The sequence below is a fragment of the Pan paniscus genome, chromosome 19 (assembly GCF_029289425.2).
Source record: "Pan paniscus chromosome 19, NHGRI_mPanPan1-v2.0_pri, whole genome shotgun sequence".
NCBI lineage: Eukaryota > Metazoa > Chordata > Mammalia > Primates > Hominidae > Pan > Pan paniscus.
Genome location: NC_073268.2, coordinates 25419818 through 25446600, shown reverse-complemented (window position 1 = coordinate 25446600; position 26783 = coordinate 25419818). Strand labels below are relative to the sequence as shown.

The following is a 26783-nucleotide window of genomic DNA, read 5'->3' as shown; positions in this document are numbered from 1 at the left end:
CCCAGCCCTTTGGGAGGCTGAGGAGGGAGGATCACTTGAGCACAGGAATTTAAGACCAGCCTAGGCAACATAGGGGAACTCTGTCTCTACAAAAAATAAAATAATTAGCTGGACATATTGGTGCACACCTATAGTCCTAGCTACTCGGGAGGCTGAGGCTGGAGAATCACTTGAACCTGGGAGATCATCAAGGCTGCAGTGAGCCAGGGTTACACCATTGCACTCCAGCCTAGGTAATAGAGTGAGACTCTGTCTCAAAAAAAAAAAAAAAAAAAAAAAAAAATTAGCAGAGTGAAACATGGTTGGGATCTCCTTGAAGTGATTCTCAAAGCCTGATTCTCAGGCCAGCTGCATTGGCATCACGTATGGGCCTGTTAGAAATGCAGATTCATGAGCCATGTTCTACTGAGTCAGCATCTCTAAGAATGGGGCCCAGGAAACTGGGTTTCTTTGCTTGTTTTTTCAGAGATAGGGTCTTGCTCTGTTGCCCAGGCTGGAGTGCAGTGGCCTCCCAAAGTTCTGGGACTACAGGTGTGAGCCACCATGCCCAGACTGTTGGCCCTCTTAAATCTTTCTCAATCTAGAACAGCTCATTTCTTTTTTTTCCCAACAATAAGTATTTAATCTAGCACGTTCTAGGTACTGTTGTTTACCATGAAATAAATTTAGCTAAGGAGTCAAATTCAGAAAATGTAATAATAGTTTTTTTTTTTTTTTTAAGCGTAAGGCATTATAATTGAAGTAGTCAAAAAAGGTTTAATTAGGGGGATTGAGTGTTAAGAGTAGAAGTAATCATGAACTGGGTATTGTATAAAATTTTTTAAAAAGAAAGAGAAAAGAGTAGAACAAAGAGAGCAGAAGTTAAAATTTATTTTTGTAATTCCTTTACCCCTAACTTGGCGCATGACTTTTCAGGTGTATTTTGGAGGCCACTGCTATTGCTTATGAAAATAATTGTTTTTTGTTTTACAGTGGGCAAATCAAACTAGCAGATTTTGGACTTGCTCGGCTCTATAGCTCTGAAGAGAGGTAAGGCATTAATTAAAATTACATGTGGGAAATAAGGTTTGTTTTGTTTTGTTTTTTTGAGGCAGGATCTTATTCTGTTGCTCAGGCTGGAGTGCGTGGCTTGATCTCAGCTCGCTGCAGCCTCAACCTCTGTGGGCTCAGGTGATTCTCCCACCTTAGTCTCACAAGTAGCTGGAACCACAGGTGGGTGCCATCACACCTGGCTAATTTTTGTATTTTTAGTAGAGACGGGGTTTTGCTATGTTGCCTAGGTTAGTCTTGAACTCCTGGGCTCAAGCTGTCTACCTGCCTCAGCCTCCCAAAGTGCCGGGATTACAGACATGAGCCACCGCACCTGGGCAAGAATCTCTCTCTCTTTTTTTTTTTTTTTTGGAAGACGGAGTCTCACTCTGTCACCTGGGCTGGAGTGCAGTGGCGTGATCTCGGCTCACTGCAACCTCCGCCTCCTGGGTTCACACCATTCTCCTGCCTCAGCCTCCCGAGTAGCTGGTGTTACAGGTGCCCGCCACTACGCCCAGCTAATTTTTTGTATTTTTAGTAGAGACGGGGTTTCACCATGTTGGCCAGGCTGGTCTCAAACTCCTGACCTCGTGATTCATCTGCCTCAGCTTCTCAGAGTGCTGGGATTACAGGCGTGAGCCACCACTGCGTCCGGCCAAGAATCTTTTTTATTCCTAGATGTTCTAGTATTCTGCAAGTTGCAACAACTGTCAGAGTTCCCTAATTATCTGAAAGCGTTATCACTTACATTTTAGGCAGCAAATTTTATCTAAATTCTTGAATCGTCCCTTGGCTGGAATAAATAAATTAGAATGGAAGTTATTTTTTTCTCTCTTCTCTTCTCTTCTTTTCCTTTTTCTTTTTTTTTCCTGGAGATTTGCTCTTGTTGCCCAGGCTGGAGTGCAATGGCACAATCTTGGCTCACTGAAACCTCTGCCTCCCAGGTTCAAGCGATTCCCCTGCCTCAGCCTCCTGACTAGCTGGGATTACAGGCATGTGCTGCCATGCCCGGCTAATTTTGTATTTTTAGTGGAGATGGGGTTTCTCCATGTTGGTCACGCTGGTCTCAAACTCCCGACCTTAGGTGATCTGCCTGGCTTGGCCTCCCAAAGTGCTGGGATTATGGGCGTGAGCCACCGTGCCTGGCCTTTTTTCTTTTTTTTTTAATAGGCCAGGCGCGGTGGCTCACGCCCGTAATCCCAGCACTTTGGGAGACCGAGGTGGGTGGATCATGAGGTCAGGAGATCAAGACCATTCTGGCTAACACGGTGAAACTCTGTCTCTACTAAAAATACAAAAAATTAGTGGAGTGTGGTGGCGGGCGCCTGTAGTCCCAGCTACTTGGGAGGCTGAGGCAGGAGAATGGCGTGAACCTGGGAGGCGGAGCTTGCAATGAGCCAAGATGGCGCCACTGCACTCCAGCCTGAGGGACAGAGCCAGACTCTGTCTCAAAAAAAAAAAAAAAAAAAAAAAAGAGATCTTGCTATGTTGACCAGGCTGGTCTTGGACTGGCCTCAAATGATTCTCCCCTTTAGGCCTCCCAAAGTGCTGGTATTACAGGCATGAGCCACCATGCCAGGCATGGAAGTTATTTCTTCATCTCCTACTTCTGAACAGTTTGCTTTTGGAGTGTTAGGTTGCTCTGGATTTGTCTTTCAGTCTCATCTTCATTTGGCACCTATTTCTATTTGCATTTAGTTATGTGAATATTTTTCATCGAAGCCACTGTAAGTTTATGTCATGGTTGTTTTTTATATTTCAGTCGCCCTTACACAAACAAAGTCATTACTTTGTGGTACCGACCTCCAGAACTACTGCTAGGAGAGGAACGTTACACACCAGCCATAGATGTTTGGAGCTGTGGGTAAGGTTCTGTTAACTTTTTCTTTTGTCTGTAACTTACATACTGTTGACTTGTACTTTGTTTTCTCTGTACATTGGCTTTTTAGAGCTCTTCTTAAGTTCAGAAGGATGGCGATAAACTTTTGGCCAGATTTCCGGGAAATCTGTTGAATATTTCTTAATGTCAGAGACCCTTTTTTTAAAAAACAGATTTCTTCTTTTTTTTGTTTAAACTTTGAATTGAGATCCAAATAAGATACCCAAGTAAGGTTCATAGCTTGCAATTGATTACATCAAATCTTTTAATTTTACATTCTCCTTCTGTGTTACCTAATTTTGATTTATTTTGTTTCCTTATAATTTCATTAGAAGAAACTATTTCACTTGTCCTATCCAGCCTTTTATAGTCTGGATTTCGCAGATTGTATCCTTGTGATGATATATATGTATTTTTTAGCATGATTTTTTATCTTTTTGTTGTTTGAGATGGAGTCTTTCTATGTTGCCCATTCTGGAGTCCAGTGGCTGTTCATAAGTATGATCACAGCATGCTATATCCTTGAACTCCTGGGCTCAAGCAGTCCTCCTGCCTCAGCCTCCTGAATAGCTGTGACTACAGGCGTATGTTGCCATACCCAGCTTATCTTTTTTACTTTTAGCAAATTGTAAATGGATTAAAGGTTGATTCCTAACCACCCACCCAGGGTCAGGGTAGTAGACCCTGAAACTACTTTACAGTTGGTTTTGAGTACTTCTAACAAAAGTTATATAATAAGTGGTACATCAGAGTTGGAAGGTGGGGAGCAGTGGGAGCCTCTGCCCAGAGAGTACAAGCAGTAAATGAGTATGTTGTCTGTGGAGAATTTTGAAACAACAAAACAAAACAATCCAGTACAAACTAGTCAGCTTTTTATTATGGCCTTATTAGGGCAGTTCTAAATGAGCAGATTTATACACACATACCACTTTACATAATACGTAATTGTCTTTTTTTGGGATGTTAACAGTTACTTGGCCATTGCCCACATCTGTTAATTAATTTGTGGTTATTTTATGATGGTCACATTCTAATTATATCATTTCTTATTGGAATACTTATATAAAGATATCCTCCCATCTGTTTGGCTGAACTCAGGTCTAAATAATATAGAAAAGGTAGGATAAAAGTTAATTCTTTCATTTTATATAACGGTTTTCAAAATAATGAAGTAGTTTCCTAGTATCCTTCAAAGATGACCAATGAAAAATGTTTTCGTTTTTTGGTTTTATTATGAATTCGTGGATTTAAACTTATTTCATGTATTTTAATCCACTGTGGTTATTATCCTTATTCTTGTTCAAACTGTCCAGTCTTTGGCCAGTGGGAGCTTATTCAGGTTATATTTTGAGTCCTTTTGACACACCATAGTAGTGTTACAGTAGAAAACATCTTGTTTTTGGTTCCAAGCTTGTCCTGTTCATTTCCTGCCCCAAACCTGGAATCATCCATTTCTCTAAGGAGTCTTAGTTCCTTTTACTGGAAAATGATATTTAGAAACTACAGTTTGTGTGTTGGGGCATGGATGTTTTAAATTGGCCATGTTTGTTAATTGTATCTTACGTTGTATGATTTATGCCCAGTCACACACTGTCCTTGACCTTTATACTTTACAATTCTGACATATATACTTCCCAGTGGAGCAAATCACTTCTTTCCATTCTTTTCCTTCCTCTATTAATGTCAGTCTTTAAGAGGAGCACTACAGGGGTTTTATTTTAAAATTCAACAGAATGATGGAGAAAGAGCATAATTTCTGTGGTAGCCTACCCAAATAAAATAAAGCTTTAGTTAAATTTTACTGACTCAAGCTGGGTGTGTTTTTGTTCTGGACAATTTGCTTTAACAGTATTAGCATTTAAATTGTCACAACTAGGCTCTAAAGTTAACGCCCCATTAAGATGCATGAGGAAAGTTCATAGCTCTGTTCGGTACTATTATTTCAGTCTGTGCAGCCTGCCACCTCAGAGCAGTAGCAAAGTGTTGATTACATAATGAAGATGTCTTCCCACCAAAGGACTGGAAACCAAAAGAAAAGAAAACAGAAAAACACAATTGGAAATTAAAACTACAGAAAGTTAGACATTCTTCAAAGCCCAGTGGCTCATTGAATTAAGATTTTGTTTGAGTTTTGATGTGAACTTACTACTTTGGTGATTCATGGTAGTCTCTCTGAAGATATTTTTATGGGATTTTTTATAGAGAATTGGTATGACAGTTCAGTGTGCAAATTAGAATCAAGAGGAGAAACTAGAAAGACTAGTACAGCAAATTATGTCAGGAGTCTCAAAACCTAGTGGTTTTTTTTTTCTTCTTTTCTTTTTTAAATGTCTCTTGATTTTACCTGCTGTGACGACAACATTGCACTTAGAACTTGATGTGGCAGTTAATGTTGAAAACAGAATTAAATTTTACTTTTTTTTTCTTTTTATAGAGTTGGGATCTCACTATGTTGCCCAGCCTGGTCTCAAACTCCTGGGCTCAAGCAATCTTCCCACCTTGGCCTCACCAAGTGCCAGGATTACAGGCATCAGCCACTGAGCCTGGCCTAAATTTTGTTTTTACTTTTCCATCTCTGAATAGGGTTTGAGAGAATATAGGAAGTAAGAATTTGTCTTTGAAGTTGTTTTAACGTAATTCGTTTAAAGGTCCAAATTCTAACAGAAAAGTGCTACTTAAAAAGCTAGGTTCGTTTTGCTTTCTCAAATTAAGTCAAACTAAAGAATTTTAAAATAAAAGTATAAATTTGGTTTTGTATTTGTCTCATTTCAAAGCATAGGTCAGACAGATTCATCGACCTTTTTTTTTCTTTCCCCACTTTAAAAAAATGAAAAATTTCAGGCATGTAACAAAAAGTATGGAATATTCATGTAATCTTTGAGATGTGGTCTTCGTATGTTGCCAGGCTGGTCTTGAACTCCTGGCTTCAAGTGATCCTCCTGCCTAGGCCTCCCAAAGTGCTGGGATTACAGACATGAGCTGCCATGCTCAGCCTTTATTTTATTTTGAAATAATTTCAATGTATGGAAAAGTTACAGGAATAGTACAGAAAACTTTAGTATAGCCTTATCAAATTCATTCAATATTTAAGCCTTTTTTATTGAAGTATAAAATAAACTGCATATATTTTGATATGTTTTGACATAACATATCCACCAGTAAAACCATCAACACAGCCAAGATAATGATCACCCACCACAGTTTCCTTGTGCCCTTTTGTAATCCCTTTCCTCTACCCATACCCTCCCATTCCCAGGCAAACCACTGTTCTGCGTTCTGTCACTATAATTTCTATTTCTAGAATTTTACACAAATGGAATTATATAGTATATACTCCCCCCACTCTTTTAATCAGCATAAATGATTTGAGATTTATTCATGTTAGATTCACTAGATTCTATTAAAAATACAAAAAAATTAGCCGGGTATGGTGGTGCATGCCTGTAGTCCCAGCTACTTGGAAGGCTGAGGCAGAGAATCACTTGAACCCGGGAGGCAAAGGTTGCAGTGAGTGGAGATTGCGCCACTGCACTCCAGCCTGGGTGACAGAGTGAGACTCTATCTCAAAAAATAAAAATAAAAAAAGTCCAACTGATCCTAGCTGATGACAGTAAATTATTTTATTTGAAATATAGTGCCAAGAAGGCTATAGTATAGTGCATCTTCTACAGAGCAGATTAATGACAAAAATGAATTCAAACTTTATAGAAACTAACTGCAGAGAGCATCCTTGTTTATTTATTTTTTGTTAGTATTGTTCTTTACTTTTGAGCAACCTTGTAAAATTGTCTTTAGTTATTTCCTTAATTACAATGGCATGATAGAAAAAGACTCTTGACTCCCTTTCTCTGATTATAGAGTGTCCTTAATAGGTGGCAAAAGTTTGATCTGCTGGCAAATTTAAATCCTTTATACTGTCTGTTTCACTGCAAGAAATATTTTCTCTTTGGAAACTCAGACACTGAAATTTGGGGCTATTTATCTTGGTTGCAATCCGACATATCAATAATATAAAAATTTTTTGAGACACTTTAAATAGGCTCTAAGAATTTCTCTTCTGACCTCTCAATTTTACCTTTTCTAGATGTATTCTTGGGGAACTGTTCACAAAGAAGCCTATTTTTCAAGCCAATCTGGAACTGGCTCAGCTAGAACTGATCAGGTACAGCTGTACATGTGCTCTTGAGTGCCCAGGTGTGATAGGTATTCTCATCCTCCAGTTTCTAACACTTTCTAGTCATTCTGAATGAGTTTATGTTTCTTATGTCCAAGTAAGTTTCTCTTTACTCAGTCAGGTTTACCATATATTTTGTCATAGGCTATACATATAAAGAAGTTTTATTTCACCTAATTTTTAGATCTTACTTTGCATATTTTTTATTAGCTTTTCATATAAAAGCATACCATTTTTGGGATGGCTCTTCCATTCATAGCTCAGATTAGATTAAATTTATTCAGCAAACATTTATTGAGCCTGTTATACAACAGATTACTTTTAACGTTAAACTTTAGGATTCAGAGATTAAAAATAGGTCCCCGCCTTCAAAGAATTTAGAGTTTAGTAAGGTATATAGCATGTAAATAGTTATAAAATACAACCTATAATAGAAAATATGGGGAAAGCCCAGGATTGGGCTGGCATTTGGGTGGGTTTGTTTTTGTTTTGTTTTTTTCAATAAAATTAAAGGGAAGAATATAGCAGGCTAATAATGTTTTTTGTATTTTTTTTTTTTAGACAGGGTCTCGCTCTGTCACCTAGACTGGAGTGCAGTGGTGTGATCATAGTTCACTGCAGCCTCAAACTCCTGCACTCAAGTGATCCTCCCACCTTACCCTCCTGAGTAGCTTGGACTACACCTGTAGTCCCAGCTATTTTTCGTTCATTTGTTTTGTAGAGATAGGGTCTCATTATGTTTGTTGTCTGGACTGGAACTCCTGGGCTCAAACAGTCCTCCCACCTTGACCTCCCAAAGTGCTGGGATTACACACGTGAGCCACCACACCAGCCTAATGTAGACTTTTTTTTTTTTTTGAGATGGAGTCTTGCTCTGTCACCCAGGCTGGAGTGCAGTGGCGTGATCTCGGCTCACTGCAAGCTCCACCTCCCAGGTTCAAGCCATTCTCCTGCCTCAGCCTCCCGAGTAGCTGGGACTACAGGTGCCCACCACCACACGCGGCTCATTTTTTTGTATTTTTAGTAGAGACGGGGTTTCACCATGTTAGCCAGGATGGTCTCGATCTCCTGACCTCATGATCCGCCCACCTCGGCCTCCCAAAGTGCTGGGATTACAGGCGTGAGCCACCGTGCCCAGCCAATGTAGACATTTTTTAAAGGTGATAAAGGTGATATTTTTGTTGTTGTTATTTGGTAAACTGTTGATTATCTCTCAAAATTTTCAGTCTTATACTCTCTTCTCATCTCACAGTTTACCCTATAGGGATACTATAGGATCATGTTAGCCCTTTGTAATTACTATTAACTGAACAGAACAAAACTGGTAATAAAAACCTGTATGGGGGGATTAAAACATTTCACAAATCCAAATAATGTGGATCATTTAGGATTATTATCCGAGTATTTTTTCTTTGCTCTGTTATAACCAGTTCTTTCTGTTCTCTGCCTTTCTGCCCTTAAAGCAGTAATGTCATATTTTCCTTTCTGCATGCCCTGTAATGTAATAACCAAAGATTCCCCAGACCTCAGGAGGTAATAATTTCTGCTTCTGAAACCTCCAGAATTCATGATGTTGACTCACTCACTCCATTGTTCTTGCTTTTGCTTTGTTTTCAGCCGACTTTGTGGTAGCCCTTGTCCAGCTGTGTGGCCTGATGTTATCAAACTGCCCTACTTCAACACCATGAAACCGAAGAAGCAATATCGAAGGCGTCTACGAGAAGAATTCTCTTTGTGAGTTTGGGGAAAATGAACATCTCGTTTCTGTGTCTGGCTGGTGTTGGGACTTGGCTTTTTCCTGGTCTGGGTAGTTAATGTTGTCCCAGTTTATCATGGCAACACAGTGTAGGAAAACATTTTAGTTTCGAACAGTATATGAGTTTTATCATAGCCCTTTTGTAATTTTCTCTTCTGAAGGCTTTAGACAATAGAAAACCATTTTATTTTGAACAATATATAAATTTTCTCATAGCCTTCTTGATCTTTCCATGAGAAAAAGAGAATGGAATTGTTGGCTTCATGGGTTTTGTTTGTTTGTTTTTTTAAATTGAGACAGGGTCTTGCTCTGTTGTCCAGGCTGGAGTGCAGTGGCACGTTTAGGGCTCACTGCAGCCTTGACCTGCTGGGCTCAAGCAATCCTCCCACCTTAGCCTTCTTTTATTTTTTTTTTTATTTTTATTTTTGAGACAGAGTCTCACTTTGCCACTCAGGCTGGAGTGCAGTGGCATGATCTTGGCTCACTGCAACCTCTGCCCCCCGAGTTCAAGTGATTCTCCTGCCTCAGCCTCCCAGTGTAGTTGGGATTACAGGCCTCTGCCACTGCACCCAGCTAATTTTTGTATTTTTAGTAGAGACAGGGTTTCAGCATGTTGGCCAGGCTGGTCTTGAACTCCTGACTTTGTGATCCACCCACCTCTGCCTTCCAAAGTGCTGGGATTATAGGCGTGAGCCTCTGCGTCCGGCCCCACCATAGCCTTCTGAATAGCTGGGACCACAGGCACCCGCCACCACACCTGGCATTTTTTTTTTTCCGTGTAGAGATAGGGTCTGCTAATGTTGCCCAGGCTGGTCTTGAGCTCCTGGGCTCAAGTGCTCTTCCTGCCTCAGCCCCCCAAAGTGCTGGGCTTAAACTTTGAGAGGCTGAGGCAGGAAGATCACTCGTGCTACCACGCCTGGCCATGTTTTGGTTTTGTTTTCTTCTTACTTTTTTCCCCTCTCTGTTATTTTATTTTACTTTTTTTAACTTTAATAGATGGATAGAACTGGCCATATTTTTGTGTGTGTCACCCAGGTTGGAGTGCAGTGACGCGATCTTGGCTCACCACAACCTTCGTCTCCCAGGTTCAAGCAATTCTCCTGCCTCAGCCTTCCAAGTAGCTGGAATTACAGGCACCCGCCACCATGCACAGTTAATTTTTGTATTTTTAGTAGAGATGGGGTTTCACCATGTTGGCCAGGCTGGTCTTGAACTCCTGACCTCAAGTGATCTGCCCACCTCAGCCTCCCAAAGAGCTGGGATTATAGGTGTAAGCCCACCACACCTAGCCAGAATTGGCCATATTTTTTACTTGTGTTATAGCACAGCATTTCTCGTTTGTTTGTTTTTGAGATGGGGTTTCACTCTTGTTGCCCAAGCCAGAGTGCAGTGGCATCATCTCAGCTCACTGCAACCTCCGCCTCCTGGGTTTAAGTGATTCTCCTGCCTTAGCCTCCTGAGTAGCAAGGATTACAGGCACGTGCCACCACATCCAGCTAATTTTTTGTATTTTTAGTAGAAATGGGGTTTCACCATGTTAGCCAGGCTGGTCTCGAACTTCTGACCTCAGATTATCTGCCTGCCTTGGCCCCACAAAGTGCTGGGATTACAGGCATGAGCTACTGTGCCCGGCCCAGCATTTCTTAAATCCTGTGTGGGAGCAAATCTGCTTGCTTGTGTTAGCCAACCTCCAGCTTGCTTTCTTTTGTTTTACATGGAAATTCAAATACTTTTTTTTTTTTTTTTTTTTTTGAGACCGTCTCACTTTGTCACCTAGGCTGGAGGAGTGCAGCAGTGTGATCTTGGCTCACTGCAACCTCCGCCTTCTGGGTCCAAGCGATTCTCAGCCCTCCAAGGAGCTAGAATTACAGGCGTGCATCACCATGCCTGGCTAATGGGGTTTCACTATGTTGGCCAGGCTGGTCCTGAACTCCTGGCCTCAAACGATCCACCCGCTTCAGCCTCCCAAAGTGCTGTGTGGGACTGTAGGCATGAGCCACCATTGCCCATCCTTTTTTTTTAAAAAGAGATGGGCTCTTGCTGTGTTGCCCAGGCTGGAATGCAGTTGTGCAGTAAGAACTCATTGCAGCCTCAAATTCCTAGGCTCAAGTGATCTTCCAATGTCAGCCTCCCAAATAGCTGAGACTACAGGGTGCACAGCATTGCACCCAGCTAATTAAATATATATATATATTTGTAGACATGAGGTTTCAGTATGTTGCCCAGGTTGATCTCAAACTTCTGGCCTCACGCAGTCCTACCTTGGCCTCCCAAAGTGCTGGAATTACAGGTGTGAGACCCTTTGAAACAAAATTACAAATTTGAGAACTGTAGGGTCATTGTGAACTTGTCCTTTCTGTGTTCTTTTCCATAGCATTCCTTCTGCAGCACTTGATTTATTGGACCACATGCTGACACTAGATCCTAGTAAGCGGTGCACAGCTGAACAGACCCTACAGAGCGACTTCCTTAAAGATGTCGAACTCAGCAAAATGGCTCCTCCAGAGTAAGTGCTGGTAGCCATGTTGTGACCCTAAACCTTTCCCTGGGCCTTAGACGATGAGAAACTCATAAAAGAACCACAGATGCCCAGTAAGACCCAAATGAAAAGGTGTCTTTGAGTATTATGGTTGAGGTTTGTTTTTTTTTGTTTTATCTTTGTTGTTTTTTTCTTTATATAAGTAATAGATTTAGCTTTGATACTTGTTCTAATTTGACTCAAGCTATCTTCTTTTGTCCCTGGATCTCCATCCCAGAATATTGTTGTGTAGAGCCTCTTTGAAAGTATTCCTTTTAGATTTTTGTGGGTTGGTTTATTTATTTTTGAGATGGAGTCTCTGTCGCCCAGGCTGGAATGCAGTGGCGCAACTCAGCTCACTGCAACCTCTGCAGGGTTCAAGCGATTCTCCTGCCTCAGCCTCCCGAGTAGCTGGGACTACAGACACACACCACCACACCCAGCTAATTTTTGTATTTTTAGTAGAGACGGGGTTACACCTTGCTGGCCCGGCTGGTCTCGAACTCCTGACCTCAGGTGACCCACCCTGGCCTACCAAAGTGCTGGGATTACAGGCGTAAGCCACTGCGTCCAGCGTGTTTTTTTTGTTGTTGTTGTTGTTTTGAGATGGAATCTTGCTCTGCCTCTTCCACCTCCCGGGTTCTAGCGATTCTCCTGCCTTAGCCTTGCAAGTAGCTAGGATTACAGGTGCCTGCCACCACACCCAGCTAATTTTTTTGTATTTTTGTTTCATTTTGTTTTGTTTTTTGAGATGGAGTTTCGCTCTTGTTCCCCAGGCTGGAGTACAATGGCGCAATCTCAGCTCGCCGCAACCTCTGCTTCCCAGGTTCAAGCGATTCACCTGCCTCAGCCTTCCCAAGTAGCTGAAATTACAGGCACGTGCCACCATGCCCAGCTAATTTTGTGTTTTTAGTAGAGACAGAGTTTCTCCATGTTGGTCAGGTTGGTCTCGAACTCCCGACCTCAGGTGATCTGCCCACCTCGGCCTCCCAAAGTGCTGGGATTACAGGCATGAGCCACCGTGCCTGGCCATTTTTTTGTATTTTTAGTAGAGATGGGGTTTCACCATGTTGGCCAGGCTGGTCTTGAACTCCTGTCCATCTTGGCCTCTCAAAGTGCTGGGATCACAGGTGTGAGCCACCGTGCCTGGCCTGTTTGTTTGTTTGTGTGTTTTGAGACGGAGTTTCACTCTTCGCATCCAGGCTGGAGTGCAGTGGTGCGATATCGGCTCACTGCAATCTCCGTCTCCCAGTTTCAAGCAATTCTCATGCCTCAGCCTCCCAAGTAGCTGGAATTACGCCACCATGCCCGGCTAATTTTTGTATTTTTAGTAGAGACAGGGTTTCATCACGTTGGCCGGGCTGATCTTGAACTCCTGGCCTCAGGTGATCCGCCCGCCTTGGCCTCCCAAGGTGCCGGGATTACAGATGTGAACTACTGCTCCCAGCCTTTTTTGTTTTTTCCGAGACGGAGTCTTGCTCTGTCGCCCAGGCTGGAGTGCAGTGGCGTGATCTCGGCTCACTGCAACCTCCATCTCCTGGATTCAAGCGGTTCTCCTGTCCCAGCCTACTGAGTAGCTGGGATTACAGGCGCAGGCCACCACGCCCAACTAATTTTTTTGTATTTTTAGTAGAGACAGGGTTTCACCATGTTGGCCAAGCTGGTCTCAAACTCCTGACTTCAGGTGATCTGCCTGCCTCAGCCTCCCAAAGTGTTGGGATTACAGGCATGAGCCACCAGTCCCAGCCTTTTTTTTTTTTTTCCCAATTGTAGAAATGGGGTCTCACAATGTTGTCCAGACTGTCTCAAACTCCTGGGCTCAAGTGATTCTCCCGCCTCAGCCTTCCAAAGTCATGGGATTACAGGCAGGAGACACATGCTTGGCCTCCCTCTGGTTTTTGCTCTTAACCATTCCTCCAGCTGTAATCATGCATGTCTCTGGTGACCATGTATATCTCACACTTGCAGAGATAGTCCCAGTTTTTTGGGGTTTTTTTTGTTATTATTTTTTTTGAGACAGAGTTTCACTCTTGTTGCCCAGGCTGGAGTGCAGTGGTGTGATCTCGACTCACCACAAGCGTTTCTCCTGCGTCAGCCTCCCGAGTAGCTGGGATTACAGGCATGCGCCCCCATGCCTGGCTAATTTTGTATTTTTAGTAGAAACAGAGTTTCACCATATTGGTGAGACTGGTCTTGAAGTCCCGACCTCAGGTAATCTGCCTGCCTCGGCCTCTGAAAATGCTGGGATTACAGGCGTGAGCCACTGAGCCCGGCCAACAGTCCCAGTTTTAAATGGTTTGCATCACTGCCAGTTTTTTTTGTTGTTTTTGTTTTTTTCTGAGACAGGGTCTCTCACTCTGTCACCCAGGCTGGAGTGCAATGGCACAATCTCAGCTCACTGCAACCTCCACCTCCCGGCTTCAAGCGATTCCCATGCCTCAGCCTCCTGAGTAGCTGGATTACAGGAGCCCGGCACCACAGCTGGCTAATTTTTGTATTTTTAGTAGAGATGAGGTTTCACCATGTTGACCAGGCTTGTCTCCAATTCCTGACCTCAGGTGATTCGCCTGCCTCGTCCTCCCAAAGTGCTGTGATTATAGGCGTGAGCTACCGCACCCAGCCAGATTACTGAATTTTGATGTAAGAAATAAGATCTTTCGGTCGAGCGCGGTCGCTCACACCTGTAATCCTAGCACTTTGGGAGGCCGAGGTGGATGGATCACCTGAGGTCAGGAGTTCAAGAGAGCCTGGCCAACATGGTAAAACCCCGTCTCTCCTAAAAATACAAAAAATTAACCAGGTGTGGTGGTGTGTGCTTGTAGTCCTGGCTACTCAGGAGGCTGAGGGAGGAGAATCGCCTGAACTCGGGAGGTGGAGGTTGCAGTGAGCCGAGATTGTGCCAGTGCACTCCTGCCTAGACCATAGAGTGATACTCCATCTCAAAAAATTAAAGTAACATAAAAGAAATATGATCTTTTAATATGTCTCTATTTAATTAAAATCTTATGAATGCCTCTGTATTGTATTGGAGCTTCAGAGATTCATATCCCACATTATAGCACATAAAAAGTCTTTTATCTGGCCTGGCATGGTGGCTCATGCCTGTAATCCCAGCACTTTGGGAGGCTGAGGCAGGCAGATCACCTGAGGTCATGAGTTCAAGACCAGTTTGGCCAACATAGTGAAACCCCGTCTCTACTAAAAAATACAAAAATTAGCCAGGCTTAGTGGCGTGTACCTGTAGTCCCAGCTACTCAGGGAGACTAAGGCAGGAGAATCACTTGAACCCGGGAGGCAGAAGTTGCAGTGAACCGAGATTGCACCACTGCACTCTAGCCTGGGCAACAGAGCAAGACTCTGTCTCAAAAGAAAAAGAAAAAAAAAGTATTTTATCTTTGAATTTGTCAGTGACAGTATTATAGCTTTAATGTCAAATTTTGGGGGTCATTTTCTTACCTTAAGAAAGACTACATGTCTTAAAAATGGATAGGATGTTAGTTCATGAGTAGGTAGTAATTCTAAATCTGATTGCTCCAAAGAAATGTCCAAATTCATTTATTTTTTTGAGACAGACTCTTGTTCTGTTGCTCAGGCTGGAGTGCAGTGGTGTGATCTCGGCTCACTGCAGCCTCCACCTCCCAGGTTCAAGCAATCCTCCTGCTTCAGCCTCCTTAGTAGCTGGGATTACAGGCACACACCACCACACTTGGCTAATTTTTGTATTTTTAGCAGAGACCAGGTTTCACCATGTTGCCAGGCTAGTCTCGAACTCCTGACCTCATGATCCGCCTGCTTCTACCTCCCAAAGTGCTGGGATTACAGGCATGAGCTGCCACGCCCAGCCAAATTCATTTATTACACTAGAATGTTGATACATTGAATATGACTTGAAACATATAAGGGTTTTACTGAAATTTGGGAACTCCTATTATAGAGAGATTTATAGTAAGATTTGACCTACTTGGTCTGATTGTATGAGAGAGTCTGGACTAAGTTATACGTAGTGCTGAACTCCACAGATGAGCAAGTTGATATCCAGTCATAGAAATTCTGTGGGCAGAAAGGGGAAAGAACTAGTCTTTGGTCCTCACAAACCAAATTACACATAAGTTGATTTTGCACAGAGATGTTTTGATCATGATACATGGTTCCATGGTTTAAGTCACCGCCTTTCCTCGACCTTCTGTATACATTAACAAGCCAGCCATTACTGTCCTCGTCTTTATTCCCTACTGAAACTTGACCAATACAGTTCTCCTTTATTGTTGTTATGCCAAGGAAAGACAGTATTTATATGGGAATTTATATAGCTGGTCTGTACCTAGTATTAGCAAGATCCTCCTTTCTCACTATGTAACTTTCGTACTTTTATTTCCTCAGACTACCATCTGCCATGATTTATTTTACACTGCTGTTACCTACTTACTAACTTTTTTGGTTATTTTTGTTTTCCTTATTCTTTACATTTCCCACAGTCTTTGCCTTCCCATTTTAATCCTTTGCTCCTCCATTCATTCACTGCTGCATTCCCTTACATATTTCCCCTTTGCTTTGTCTTTTTCCAGCCTCCCCCACTGGCAGGATTGCCATGAGTTGTGGAGTAAGAAACGGCGACGTCAGCGACAAAGTGGTGTTGTAGTCGAAGAGCCACCTCCATCCAAAACTTCTCGAAAAGAAACTACCTCAGGGACAAGTACTGAGCCTGTGAAGAACAGCAGCCCAGCACCACCTCAGCCTGCTCCTGGCAAGGTGGAGTCTGGGGCTGGGGATGCAATAGGTCAGTGCCAGAATGGGGCCTTTGTGCTTTTGCTAAGCGTATTTGGCAGGTTTTGAAGATCAAGTGTAAGGAGTTTGTGTGTGTGTCTGTTTTTTAGTTTTTGGTCCAGTGAACCATTAGGAAAGAGGTTAATGTCCTCATTATGGTGAGAAGGAGATTAACCAAGTTTCGTACATATGGTCCAGAAAGTCTACAATAGATCATTTTCCTTTCCTGAAATATGTACGGAACACTGTATCTCAATTAGATGTGTGGCATAAATCAGTGAATTAGGTAAGTCAAATTTAATTTAAGGTTAGTTCACCCATGACTTTATGAAACACATAATTTGGAGCCTTGTTTACATTAGATTTGATAAGACCTTCATAGAATCTAGTAGTGTTAAATTACAATTGCTAAATGTTGTTCTATAGACTGTTACTTTGATCTAAATGTATCTGAAACTATGTCATATTGAACTGTTATAACAAAGTAGTTCTCCTGTGTTATGACCAATTCTTCGGGACAAAAGATACTCTTTTTTCTGGTTCACTTTCCCTCCCCTCTTCACTTATAGCAGTGGCTTTTAATACTGGCTGTATATTAGAATCATCCTGGAAGCTTTAAAAACAAATATGCCTATACGATTGCCTATCTCTAGGGATGGGTCCTGAGGCATCTGAATAGGAGAGATTTTTAAATCTCTCTTAGTAATTCTGATGTATAATAAAGGATTGAAAATCACAGAACTTGAAAAATACAGATAAAGTGAAGTCACTTTTATGCACAATCCAGAGATGTTTTAGTTATTAGTGCCTGTATTTCTTAAGCGAAAGCATAAAGAGTAACAAAATGTGTCATGACATTTTGAGGCATGAAAAAATGAGACATTTAAAATGAAAATTTCATTTTTTGGATATTGTAAGTTGCTGTTGCCAGTTGAAGAAGGCAAAGGGCCCTTGGCCTATCTCATCGTCTTATATTGGCTTCACTGTCTTTCAACAGGCCTTGCTGACATCACACAACAGCTGAATCAAAGTGAATTGGCAGTGTTATTAAACCTGCTGCAGAGCCAAACCGACCTGAGCATCCCTCAAATGGCACAGCTGCTTAACATCCACTCCAACCCAGAGATGCAGCAGCAGCTGGAAGCCCTGAACCAATCCATCAGTGCCCTGACGGAAGCTACTTCCCAGCAGCAGGACTCAGAGACCATGGCCCCAGAGGAGTCTTTGAAGGAAGCACCCTCTGCCCCAGTGATCCTGCCTTCAGCAGAACAGACGACCCTTGAAGCTTCAAGCACACCAGCTGACATGCAGAATATATTGGCAGTTCTCTTGAGTCAGCTGATGAAAACCCAAGAGCCAGCAGGCAGTCTGGAGGAAAACAACAGTGACAAGAACAGTGGGCCACAGGGGCCCCGAAGAACTCCCACAATGCCACAGGAGGAGGCAGCAGGTAAACAGACCGGTCATGAATCTCATTGAGCTCAGGTGCTGTTGATACCCTCTTAAAAATCTCTTAACATTTTTTTTCCCCCACATCAATGGCCTTGGTTTCAGTTATTCTGTAACCTAGTCTACAGGAGAACATAGCACCAAGTAATGTATTTCTTGCTTGGCTTCTTTTATTTAAGTCTCAAAGCTTCCCAAAGCACCTTTCCTATACTGATTGTTTTTCCACCTCCTAGGAGATAGGTAAGTAAAGCCCCTGTGTTCTAACCAAGGAAACCACAACCATAGCTAGTGATGCATCTTGAACCACACATCTTGAACTGTGTGTGGTGGCCAACTAGTCCTAGCACTTGGAAATCTGACTTCCAAACAAACCATTATCAGACTATACTTCTTTACCTCTAGTGGAGTGGATGCTGAATGCCAGTCTTTCCTGGAAGATACAATCAAGAAAACCCTAATAAAATATCATTGTTAATTTCCTGAAGAATAATTTGGGAATATTTCTAAGTAGATAATTAACACTATACATTTCTTTTCCCAAAAATAATAGTGTATAAGAACAATTCCTTTAAATCTGTTTCTGATAGAAGCAATTGAATGGACCCCAGATCAGGAAGTGCGTATATTATAAAGAAAAAAAAGGAAAATGGGGATAAGTTATACTTTAATCTCACATGACCATAGCGTGCAATTTATTAGAGGGAAAAGCAGTTTAAGTTCTTTAATTCTGATTCACACTGTATTTGCAAAATCTTTACTTATGTAAAAATGTTTTTAACTCCTTGGAAATTCTCACTGTCCATGAAGACCCCATGAATTGGGGAATAAGAAGAGGCTCGTGGGCTGAAGAGATATACTAATCTTCAACTTTAGGGTCCTACATTCACATTTCATATGAGGTGGTGCAGAAAGTATATGTTTTAAGGCCTGGCCTATGGCCAGAAGTTGTTGGATTTACTTTTCAGAGGAAAGTGTAGAAATGCCGTAACTAATTATTGCAGTCACCCCTGGATTATTCAGCTGATGCCTCTACAGTGGCTCACTTGTTCTTGTTTCTCCCCTGCTATCTCTATTTGGCCATTTCACTGTTAATTAGCACTTCCACCAGAGGGCAGACTGTATAAACCAGAGAAGGTGACAGCCTATTAATTGGGCTGCTGTTTTACTATTCTGTACTTATTGGGAAGGGTGATAAGTTGAAATCAAATGAGTAAAATGAAGGGTTTTGTTTGTTTGTTTGTTTTTGGAGACGGAGTCTTACTCCATTGCCCAGGCTGGAGTGCAATGGCATGATCTTGGCTCACTGCAACTTCCGCCTCCTGGGTTCAAGCGATTCTCCTGCCTCAGCCTCCCGAGTAGCTGGGATTATAGGCATGCACCTCCATGTCCAGCTAATTTTGTATTTTTAGTGGAAACGAGGTTTCACCATGTTAGCCAGGCTGGTCTCGAACTCCCAGCCTCAGGTGATCTGCCCGCCTCGGCCTCCCATAGTGCTGGGATTACAGGCTTGAGCCACTACCCCCGGCCTGAAGTTTTAAATTTATTTTTACATTTCAATAATACATCCTTATTGTTGTCAATCCTGAAAGTCCGTACTTTTTTTTTGTTTGTTTTGAGACAGAGTCTCTCTCTGTCACCCAGGCTGGAATGCAATGGCGCGATCTTGGTGCACTGCAGCCTCTGCCTCCTGGGTTCAAGCAATTCTCCTGCCTCAGCCTCCCAAGTAGCTGGGATTACAGGCACCTGCCACCACACCTGGCTAATTTTTTTTTTGTATTTTTAGTAGAGATGGGGTTTCACTGTGTTGGCCAGGCTGGTCTTGAACTGCCGACCTCAGGTGATCCACCCGCCTTAGCCTCCCAAAGTGCTGGGATTACAGGTGTGAACCACCACACCCAGCCAAAAGTCCATACTTTTAAGGATTGACAACATTGATACTTTAGATAATAACAATATGATTTATAATTCATATTTTATTTTTAATTCCTTTAAGAAGTATTAGGCTTACTTTAATAAGTTTTTTTGTTTGTTTGTTTTTGAGATGGAGTCTCACTCTGTCACCCAGGCTGGAGTGCAGTGGCGTGATCTCAGCACATTGCAAACCCTACCTCCCAGGTTCAAGCAATTCTCCTGCCTCAGCCTCCTAGTAGCTGGGATTACAGGTGTGTGACACCAGGCCCGGCTAATTTTTTTGTATTTTTAGTAGAGATGGGGTTTCACCTTGTAGGCCAGCTGGTCTCTAACTCCTGACCTCAAGTGATCTGCCTTCCTTGTTCTCCCAAAGTACTGGGATTACAGGCATGAGCCACCATGCCCAGCCTTTGCTACTTTGGAATAGAATTTTTATTTTACACATATGAAAGAATTTGACCTCAAGTGTTAGTTCTGTTTAAACATAATTAGGCTATTTACATAAAAGGCAAAGTTTGAATACAAAAAAATGGCATAGCTGGAAGAATGTAAGTTTAGATTATCTCACTTTTACAGTTATACATTTTTAAGTTATTTGACCTCGGTATTAAAAATCCTCGTGTTCCATTTTATGTGTAGTCCAGAAATACTTTTTAAATAACTGGTACAGTGATGTCCTTATATAGAGAGTGTTGAAAGCAAAAGGCTCTGAAATCTATCATTACTTGTAGTCCAGCTTGCCCTCCTTTTTCAGCATGTCTACTCTCCATGTTCAAAATTTTCCATGGCTAATTTTTTGTCCTTAAATTCATTTTCCCCTGCCACCCTGTCAACCAGCCAGTCAACAAATAACTTGGGTGGGTACTATACATAGGGTCACCAATTCATTCCTGAACTGTCCTGGTTTTAAAGCTGAACGTTGACAACCTGGAAAACCCCCTCAGTCCCAGACAAACTGGGACTGTTGGTCACCCTGCTTGGATGTTACGTGTAACACCTGACCATCTTTTGTACTGTACAACCTTACAATTTTGTAGTGTTTTCAGAGTGCTTTCATCTGCATGCTAAGGGAATACAAACTTAATTACTGATTGTCTTTGCAAAATATAATTAAGGTAAATATGCTACAAAAATATCTAATTATAACTAAAAACTGTTTTTGGCTTGTTTTGAGTAATGACTTTACATCACAGCTTAGATAATTGAAGAATGACTATATATATATTTTAAAATATGCTTCCATAGGGAAAAGAAAAATCGGTCATTTGGAAGATATCCCAAAACATTAAATCTTTTCTTCAGCAGGATGACTCTCAATTTTCTAAAGGCATTGTTCTACCATACTTCTGTCTCAGTGGTTTTCTTTGTCCTCAAACTCATACCATTTTACATCTCTCCTCACCTGCCTTGGCAGGAGTTCATTATCAGACAATGTTTATCATGCTTAAGCACATTTAGGCAGCAGTGGAAAAAAGAAAGTCTGGTGGAAGTAGTTCAAGAAAGACAAAAGATCTTTGTAAAGACAGAGTATAGTATGAATTTAATATATTTCTAAATATTCAGTTCTTGTCACCGTCTCCAAGATAAACAGATGTTTATCAACAGTTCATTCTGCATGACACTGCTATAGTGATTTGTTTTTCATAGCATGGAAAAAAATGCAGTAGTTAAGAAAACAAAATAGAAAATTATGATAGAAATTAGTCTTTAAAATTACTGTAACATAGGAAGCTGAATGATAATATGGTAGTTAAAATCCTTTCAGACTATGATTTTGGGGAGACGTGACTAAAGTTTGGAGAAGCAAGTGTATTTTTATACATGACAGTAATGAAAACTTTTTACTTTATTTTATCTCTCCTATATATTCTTTAAGTTTTATTTCAGGTTAACCTATGTCATCAAACATTCTGTAAAATGTGTTAGCCAAGTCCACTCAAGGTCTCTGTTGTAGAGCAAGATTATGTCCTAGAAATGTGACCACAGCATGTATATTGTTCCCTCTCATCTTCCTTCCTTCTGCTTTGTTTTAATGTTTCCATCTAACAGCAAAAAGGGGCAGGGAGTCTGCCAACAGCCTGCATGTTAGAACAGTTCTTTAAAGGAAGGAAATGGAGGAAATCTTAGACAAAAATCAGGATAATCATTTGAAACATATGATATTTTTACACTAGCTGTTAGATCCAGGATGCAACTGTTTTACTTTTAATCACTTGATTTATTTATAATTGCAATTTTCTGATCCCAAGATTTTATTCTTTATATATCTGGTTACTTATATTGATATTTGTTTATGTTGCACAGTGTGTGTGTTTGTGTTTATAATCACATGTGCTTTTTAAGATGGTGTTTAAAAGAAGTAACCCTTCCACAGCATGTCCTCCTCACATTCTTCCACCAGAGAAGAGGCCCCCTGAGCCCCCCGGACCTCCACCGCCGCCACCTCCACCCCCTCTGGTTGAAGGCGATCTTTCCAGCGCCCCCCAGGAGTTGAACCCAGCCGTGACAGCCGCCTTGCTGCAACTTTTATCCCAGCCTGAAGCAGAGCCTCCTGGCCACCTGCCACATGAGCACCAGGCCTTGAGACCAATGGAGTACTCCACCCGACCCCGTCCAAACAGGACTTATGGAAACACTGATGGGCCTGAAACAGGGTTCAGTGCCATTGACACTGATGAACGAAACTCTGGTCCAGCCTTGACAGAATCCTTGGTCCAGACCCTGGTGAAGAACAGGACCTTCTCAGGCTCTGTGAGCCACCTTGGGGAGTCCAGCAGTTACCAGGGCACAGGGTCAGTGCAGTTTCCAGGGGACCAGGACCTCCGTTTTGCCAGGGTCCCCTTAGCGTTACACCCGGTGGTCGGGCAACCATTCCTGAAGGCTGAGGGAAGCAGCAATTCTGTGGTACATGCAGAGACCAAATTGCAAAACTATGGGGAGCTGGGGCCAGGAACCACTGGGGCCAGCAGCTCAGGAGCAGGCCTTCACTGGGGGGGCCCAACTCAGTCTTCTGCTTATGGAAAACTCTATCGGGGGCCTACAAGAGTCCCACCAAGAGGGGGAAGAGGGAGAGGAGTTCCTTACTAACCCAGAGACTTCAGTGTCCTGAAAGATTCCTTTCCTATCCATCCTTCCATCCAGTTCTCTGAATCTTTAATGAAATCATTTGCCAGAGCGAGGTAATCATCTGCATTTGGCTACTGCAAAGCTGTCCGTTGTATTCCTTGCTCACTTGCTACTAGCAGGCGACTTACGAAATAATGATGTTGGCACCAGTTCCCCCTGGATGGTCTATAGCCAGAACATTTACTTCAACTCTACCTTAGTAGATACAAGTAGAGAATATGGAGAGGATCATTACATTGAAAAGTAAATGTTTTATTAGTTCATTGCCTGCACTTACTGATCGGAAGAGAGAAAGAACAGTTTCAGTATTGAGATGGCTCAGGAGAGGCTCTTTGATTTTTAAAGTTTTGGGGTGGGGGGTTGTGTGTGGTTTCTTTCTTTTGAATTTTAATTTAGGTGTTTTGGGTTTTTTTCCTTTAAAGAGAATAGTGTTCACAAAATTTGAGCTGCTCTTTGGCTTTTGCTATAAGGGAAACAGAGTGGCCTGGCTGATTTGAATAAATGTTTCTTTCCTCTCCACCATCTCACATTTTGCTTTTAAGTGAACACTTTTTCCCCATTGAGCATCTTGAACATACTTTTTTTCCAAATAAATTACTCATCCTTAAAGTTTACTCCACTTTGACAAAAGATACGCCCTTCTCCCTGCACATAAAGCAGGTTGTAGAACGTGGCATTCTTGGGCAAGTAGGTAGACTTTACCCAGTCTCTTTCCTTTTTTGCTGATGTGTGCGCGCTCTCTCTCTCTCTCTCTCTCTCTCTCTCTCTCTCTCTCTGTCTCGCTTGCTCGCTCTCGCTGTTTCTCTCTCTTTGAGGCATTTGTTTGGAAAAAATCGTTGAGATGCCCAAGAACCTGGGATAATTCTTTACTTTTTTTGAAATAAAGGAAAGGAAATTCAGACTCTTACATTGTTCTCTGTAACTCTTCAATTCTAAAATGTTTTGTTTTTTAAACCATGTTCTGATGGGGAAGTTGATTTGTAAGTGTGGACAGCTTGGACATTGCTGCTGAGTTGTGGTTAGAGATGATGCCTCCATTCCTAGAGGGCTAATAACAGCATTTAGCATATTGTTTACACATATATTTTTATGTCAAAAAAAAAACAAAAACCTTTCAAACAGAGCATTGTGATATTGTCAAAGAGAAAAACAAATCCTGAAGATACATGGAAATGTAACCTAGTTTAGGGTGGGTATTTTTCTGAAGATACATCAATACCTGACCTTTTTTAAAAAAATAATTTTAAAACAGCATACTGTGAGGAAGAACAGTATTGACATACCCACATCCCAGCATGTGTACCCTGCCAGTTCTTTTAGGGATTTTTCCTCCAAAGAGATTTGGATTTGGTTTTGGTAAAAGTGGTTAAATTGTGCTTCCAGGCAAGAACTTTGCCTTATCATAAACAGGAAATGAAAAAGGGAAGGGCTGTCAGGGTGGGATAATTTGGGAGGCTTCTCATTCTGGCTTCTATTTCTATGTGAGTACCAGCATATAGAGTGTTTTAAAAACAGATACATGTCATATAATTTATCTGCACAGACTTAGACCTTCAGGAAACATAGGTTAAGCCCCTTTTACAAAGAAAAAGTAAACATACTTCAGCATCTTGGAGGGTAGTTTTCAAAACTCAAGTTTCATGTTTCAATGCCAAGTTCTTATTTTAAAAAATAAAATCTACTTATAAGAGAAAGGTGCATTACTTAAAAAAAAAAAACTTTAAAGAAATGAAAGAAGAACCCTCTTCAGATACTTACTTGAAGACTGTTTTCCCCTGTTAATGAGATATAGCTAGATATCGGTGTGTGTATTTCTTTATTATTCTCTGGTTTTTGATCTGGCCTTGCCTCCAGGGCCAAACACTGATTTAGAAAGAGAGCCTTCTAGCTATTTTGGCATTGATGGCTTTTTATACCAGTGTGTCCAGTTAGATTTACTAAGCTTACTGACATGCTATTGGTAAATCGCATTAAAGTTCATCTGAACCTTCTGTCTGTTGACTTCTTAGTCCTCAGACATGGGCCTTTGTGTTTTAGAATATTTGAATTTGAGTTATTGGGCCCCACTCCCTGTTTTTTATTAAAGAACGTGAGCCTGGGATACTTTCAGAAGTATCTGTTCAATGAAAAAAAGTTGGTTTCCCATCAAATATGAATAAAATTCTCTATATATTTTCATTGTATTTTGGTTATCAGCAGTCATCAATAATGTTTTTCCCTCCCCTCTCCCACCTCTTATTTTTAATTATGCCAAATATCCTAAATAATATACTTAAGCCTCCATTCCCTCATCCCTACTAGGGAAGGGGGTGAGTGTATGTGTGAGTGTATGTGTATGTATGATCCCATCTCACCCCCACCCCCATTTTGGGAGTCTTTTAAAATGAAAACAAAGTTTGGTAGTTTTGACTATTTCTAAAAGCAGAGGGAAAAAAAAGCTTATTTAAATATCCTGGAATCTGTATGGAGGAAGAAAAGGTATTTGTTAATTTTTCAGTTACGTTATCTATAAACATGATGGAAGTAAAGGTTTGGCAGAATTTCACCTTGACTATTTGAAAATTACAAACCCAATTAATTCCATTCAAAAGTGGTTTTCGTTTTGTTTTAATTATTGTACAATGAGAGATATTAAGTCTATTAAATACATTATTTTGAACAGATGAGAAATCTGATTCTGTTCATGAGTGGGAGGCAAAACTGGTTTGACCGTGATCATTTTTGTGGTTTTGAAAACAAATATACTTGACCCAGTTTCCTTAGTTTTTTCTTCAACTGTCCATAGGAACGATAAGTATTTGAAAGCAACATCAAATCTATACGTTTAAAGCAGGGCAGTTAGCACAAATTTGCAAGTAGAACTTCTATTAGCTTATGCCATAGACATCACCCAACCACTTGTATGTGTGTGTGTATATATAATATGCATATATAGTTACCGTACTAAAATGGTTACCAGCAGGTTTTGAGAGAGAATGCTGCATCAGAAAAGTGTCAGTTGCCACCTCATTCTCCCTGATTTAGGTTCCTGACACTGTATTCCTTTCTCTCTCGTTTTTGACCCCCATTGGGTGTATCTTGTCTATGTACAGATATTTTGTAATATATTAAATTTTTTTCTTTCAGTTTATAAAAATGGAAAGTGGAGATTGGAAAATTAAATATTTCCTGTTACTATACCACTTTTGCTCCATTGCATTTACTTCTTAATCTGTACCCCCTGAGCATATCTAATCATGTATAAAGGACGTTTTTCCTCCACTTTATCTTAGGGGTTCTCTGTCTCAGAATCATTATAGACTCATTAACTCCCCCTCCCAGCAAAAGGTTATCAGGATTTGAAGAGGTGCTTGAAAACGCTAGACTAGGAACTAGAGAATAAATGAGTTGGGAAAAACCATGAAATGTGATTTTTTTAAAGTAGAAAAGTTATACAAATAATGGTACCAAACCATCAAAAGAGTTGAGCTTCATGTACCCTGACTCCTCCTGACAGGAGAGGTAAGTGGGTTTGAGCTCAACTGTCATCAAGGGAAGTTGGTAAGAGGCTGTTTAGACCCAAAGGATAGTCTTAAACCAGACTTCACCACCCACCCTACCTCAGTTCCCATGTTATTACATGCAGAGTCAGCATGGGGATTAGTGTACCTACCTTTGCTGAGATTTCCCGATGCGTTGCCAATCCAGAAAGTGAATCAAAAAGTTGTTTAAAAGTTAAAATCTCTATTGTTTCCAAAATCTTTCCCATCTCCACCTGAAGACAGAATTGCTTCCCCTTCTCTTTCATGGCTTAGAACACAGGATAAATTTGCCCCTGTGGTATGTGCTGCAATCCTGCTAGTTATGACAAATGGGCAGAGGGCAGATAAAGTCCACTAGGAGAAAGAAAGAAGGGCGATAGGTATCTGAAGTTGTAAATGGGGTGAGCAAGTCATACAGGAAGGTTAAGGGATACACCAGAGCAAGGGAAATTAGAAGGAAGTTGAATTCAAAAACTGGTGATGATGAGAGTTGCTAACCTGTTTTTGAATCCTCAAAAGTTTAAGTGGTGTTCCCTTTCCTGTGGGCTAAGTCACATCTTGGAGAATGGAGAGCTCAAGATTGTTCCAATTTCTGGAATTATGTGTTCCTGGTTGCAAGTTCATGATTGGGGTATAAACTTCAACCTACTAGAAAA

At 41.3% G+C, this 26783-nt stretch overlaps 1 protein-coding gene across 26 annotated transcripts in view; it reads left to right on the top strand.

Moving 5' to 3' along the window:
- CDK12 (cyclin dependent kinase 12) overlaps nucleotides 1-26783 on the top strand; it is a 106087-nt gene that overhangs the window by 47281 nt on the left and 32023 nt on the right. For 8 of the 26 annotated variants that reach the window (XM_063599081.1, XM_063599086.1, XM_063599083.1 and 5 more), the window contains exons 7-14: nucleotides 973-1029; nucleotides 2792-2893; nucleotides 6993-7070; nucleotides 8700-8816; nucleotides 11213-11344; nucleotides 15922-16133; nucleotides 17118-17570; nucleotides 21855-22272. In XM_063599081.1, coding sequence (XP_063455151.1) covers nucleotides 973-1029; nucleotides 2792-2893; nucleotides 6993-7070; nucleotides 8700-8816; nucleotides 11213-11344; nucleotides 15922-16133; nucleotides 17118-17570; nucleotides 21855-22272 — 1569 coding nt within the window. Of the gene's footprint in view, nucleotides 1-972; nucleotides 1030-2791; nucleotides 2894-6992; nucleotides 7071-8699; nucleotides 8817-11212; nucleotides 11345-15921; nucleotides 16134-17117; nucleotides 17571-21854; nucleotides 23514-26783 lie in introns of those variants that run through there. The other 18 variants (XM_063599096.1, XM_063599095.1, XM_063599094.1 and 15 more) reach the window with 4 other exon arrangements.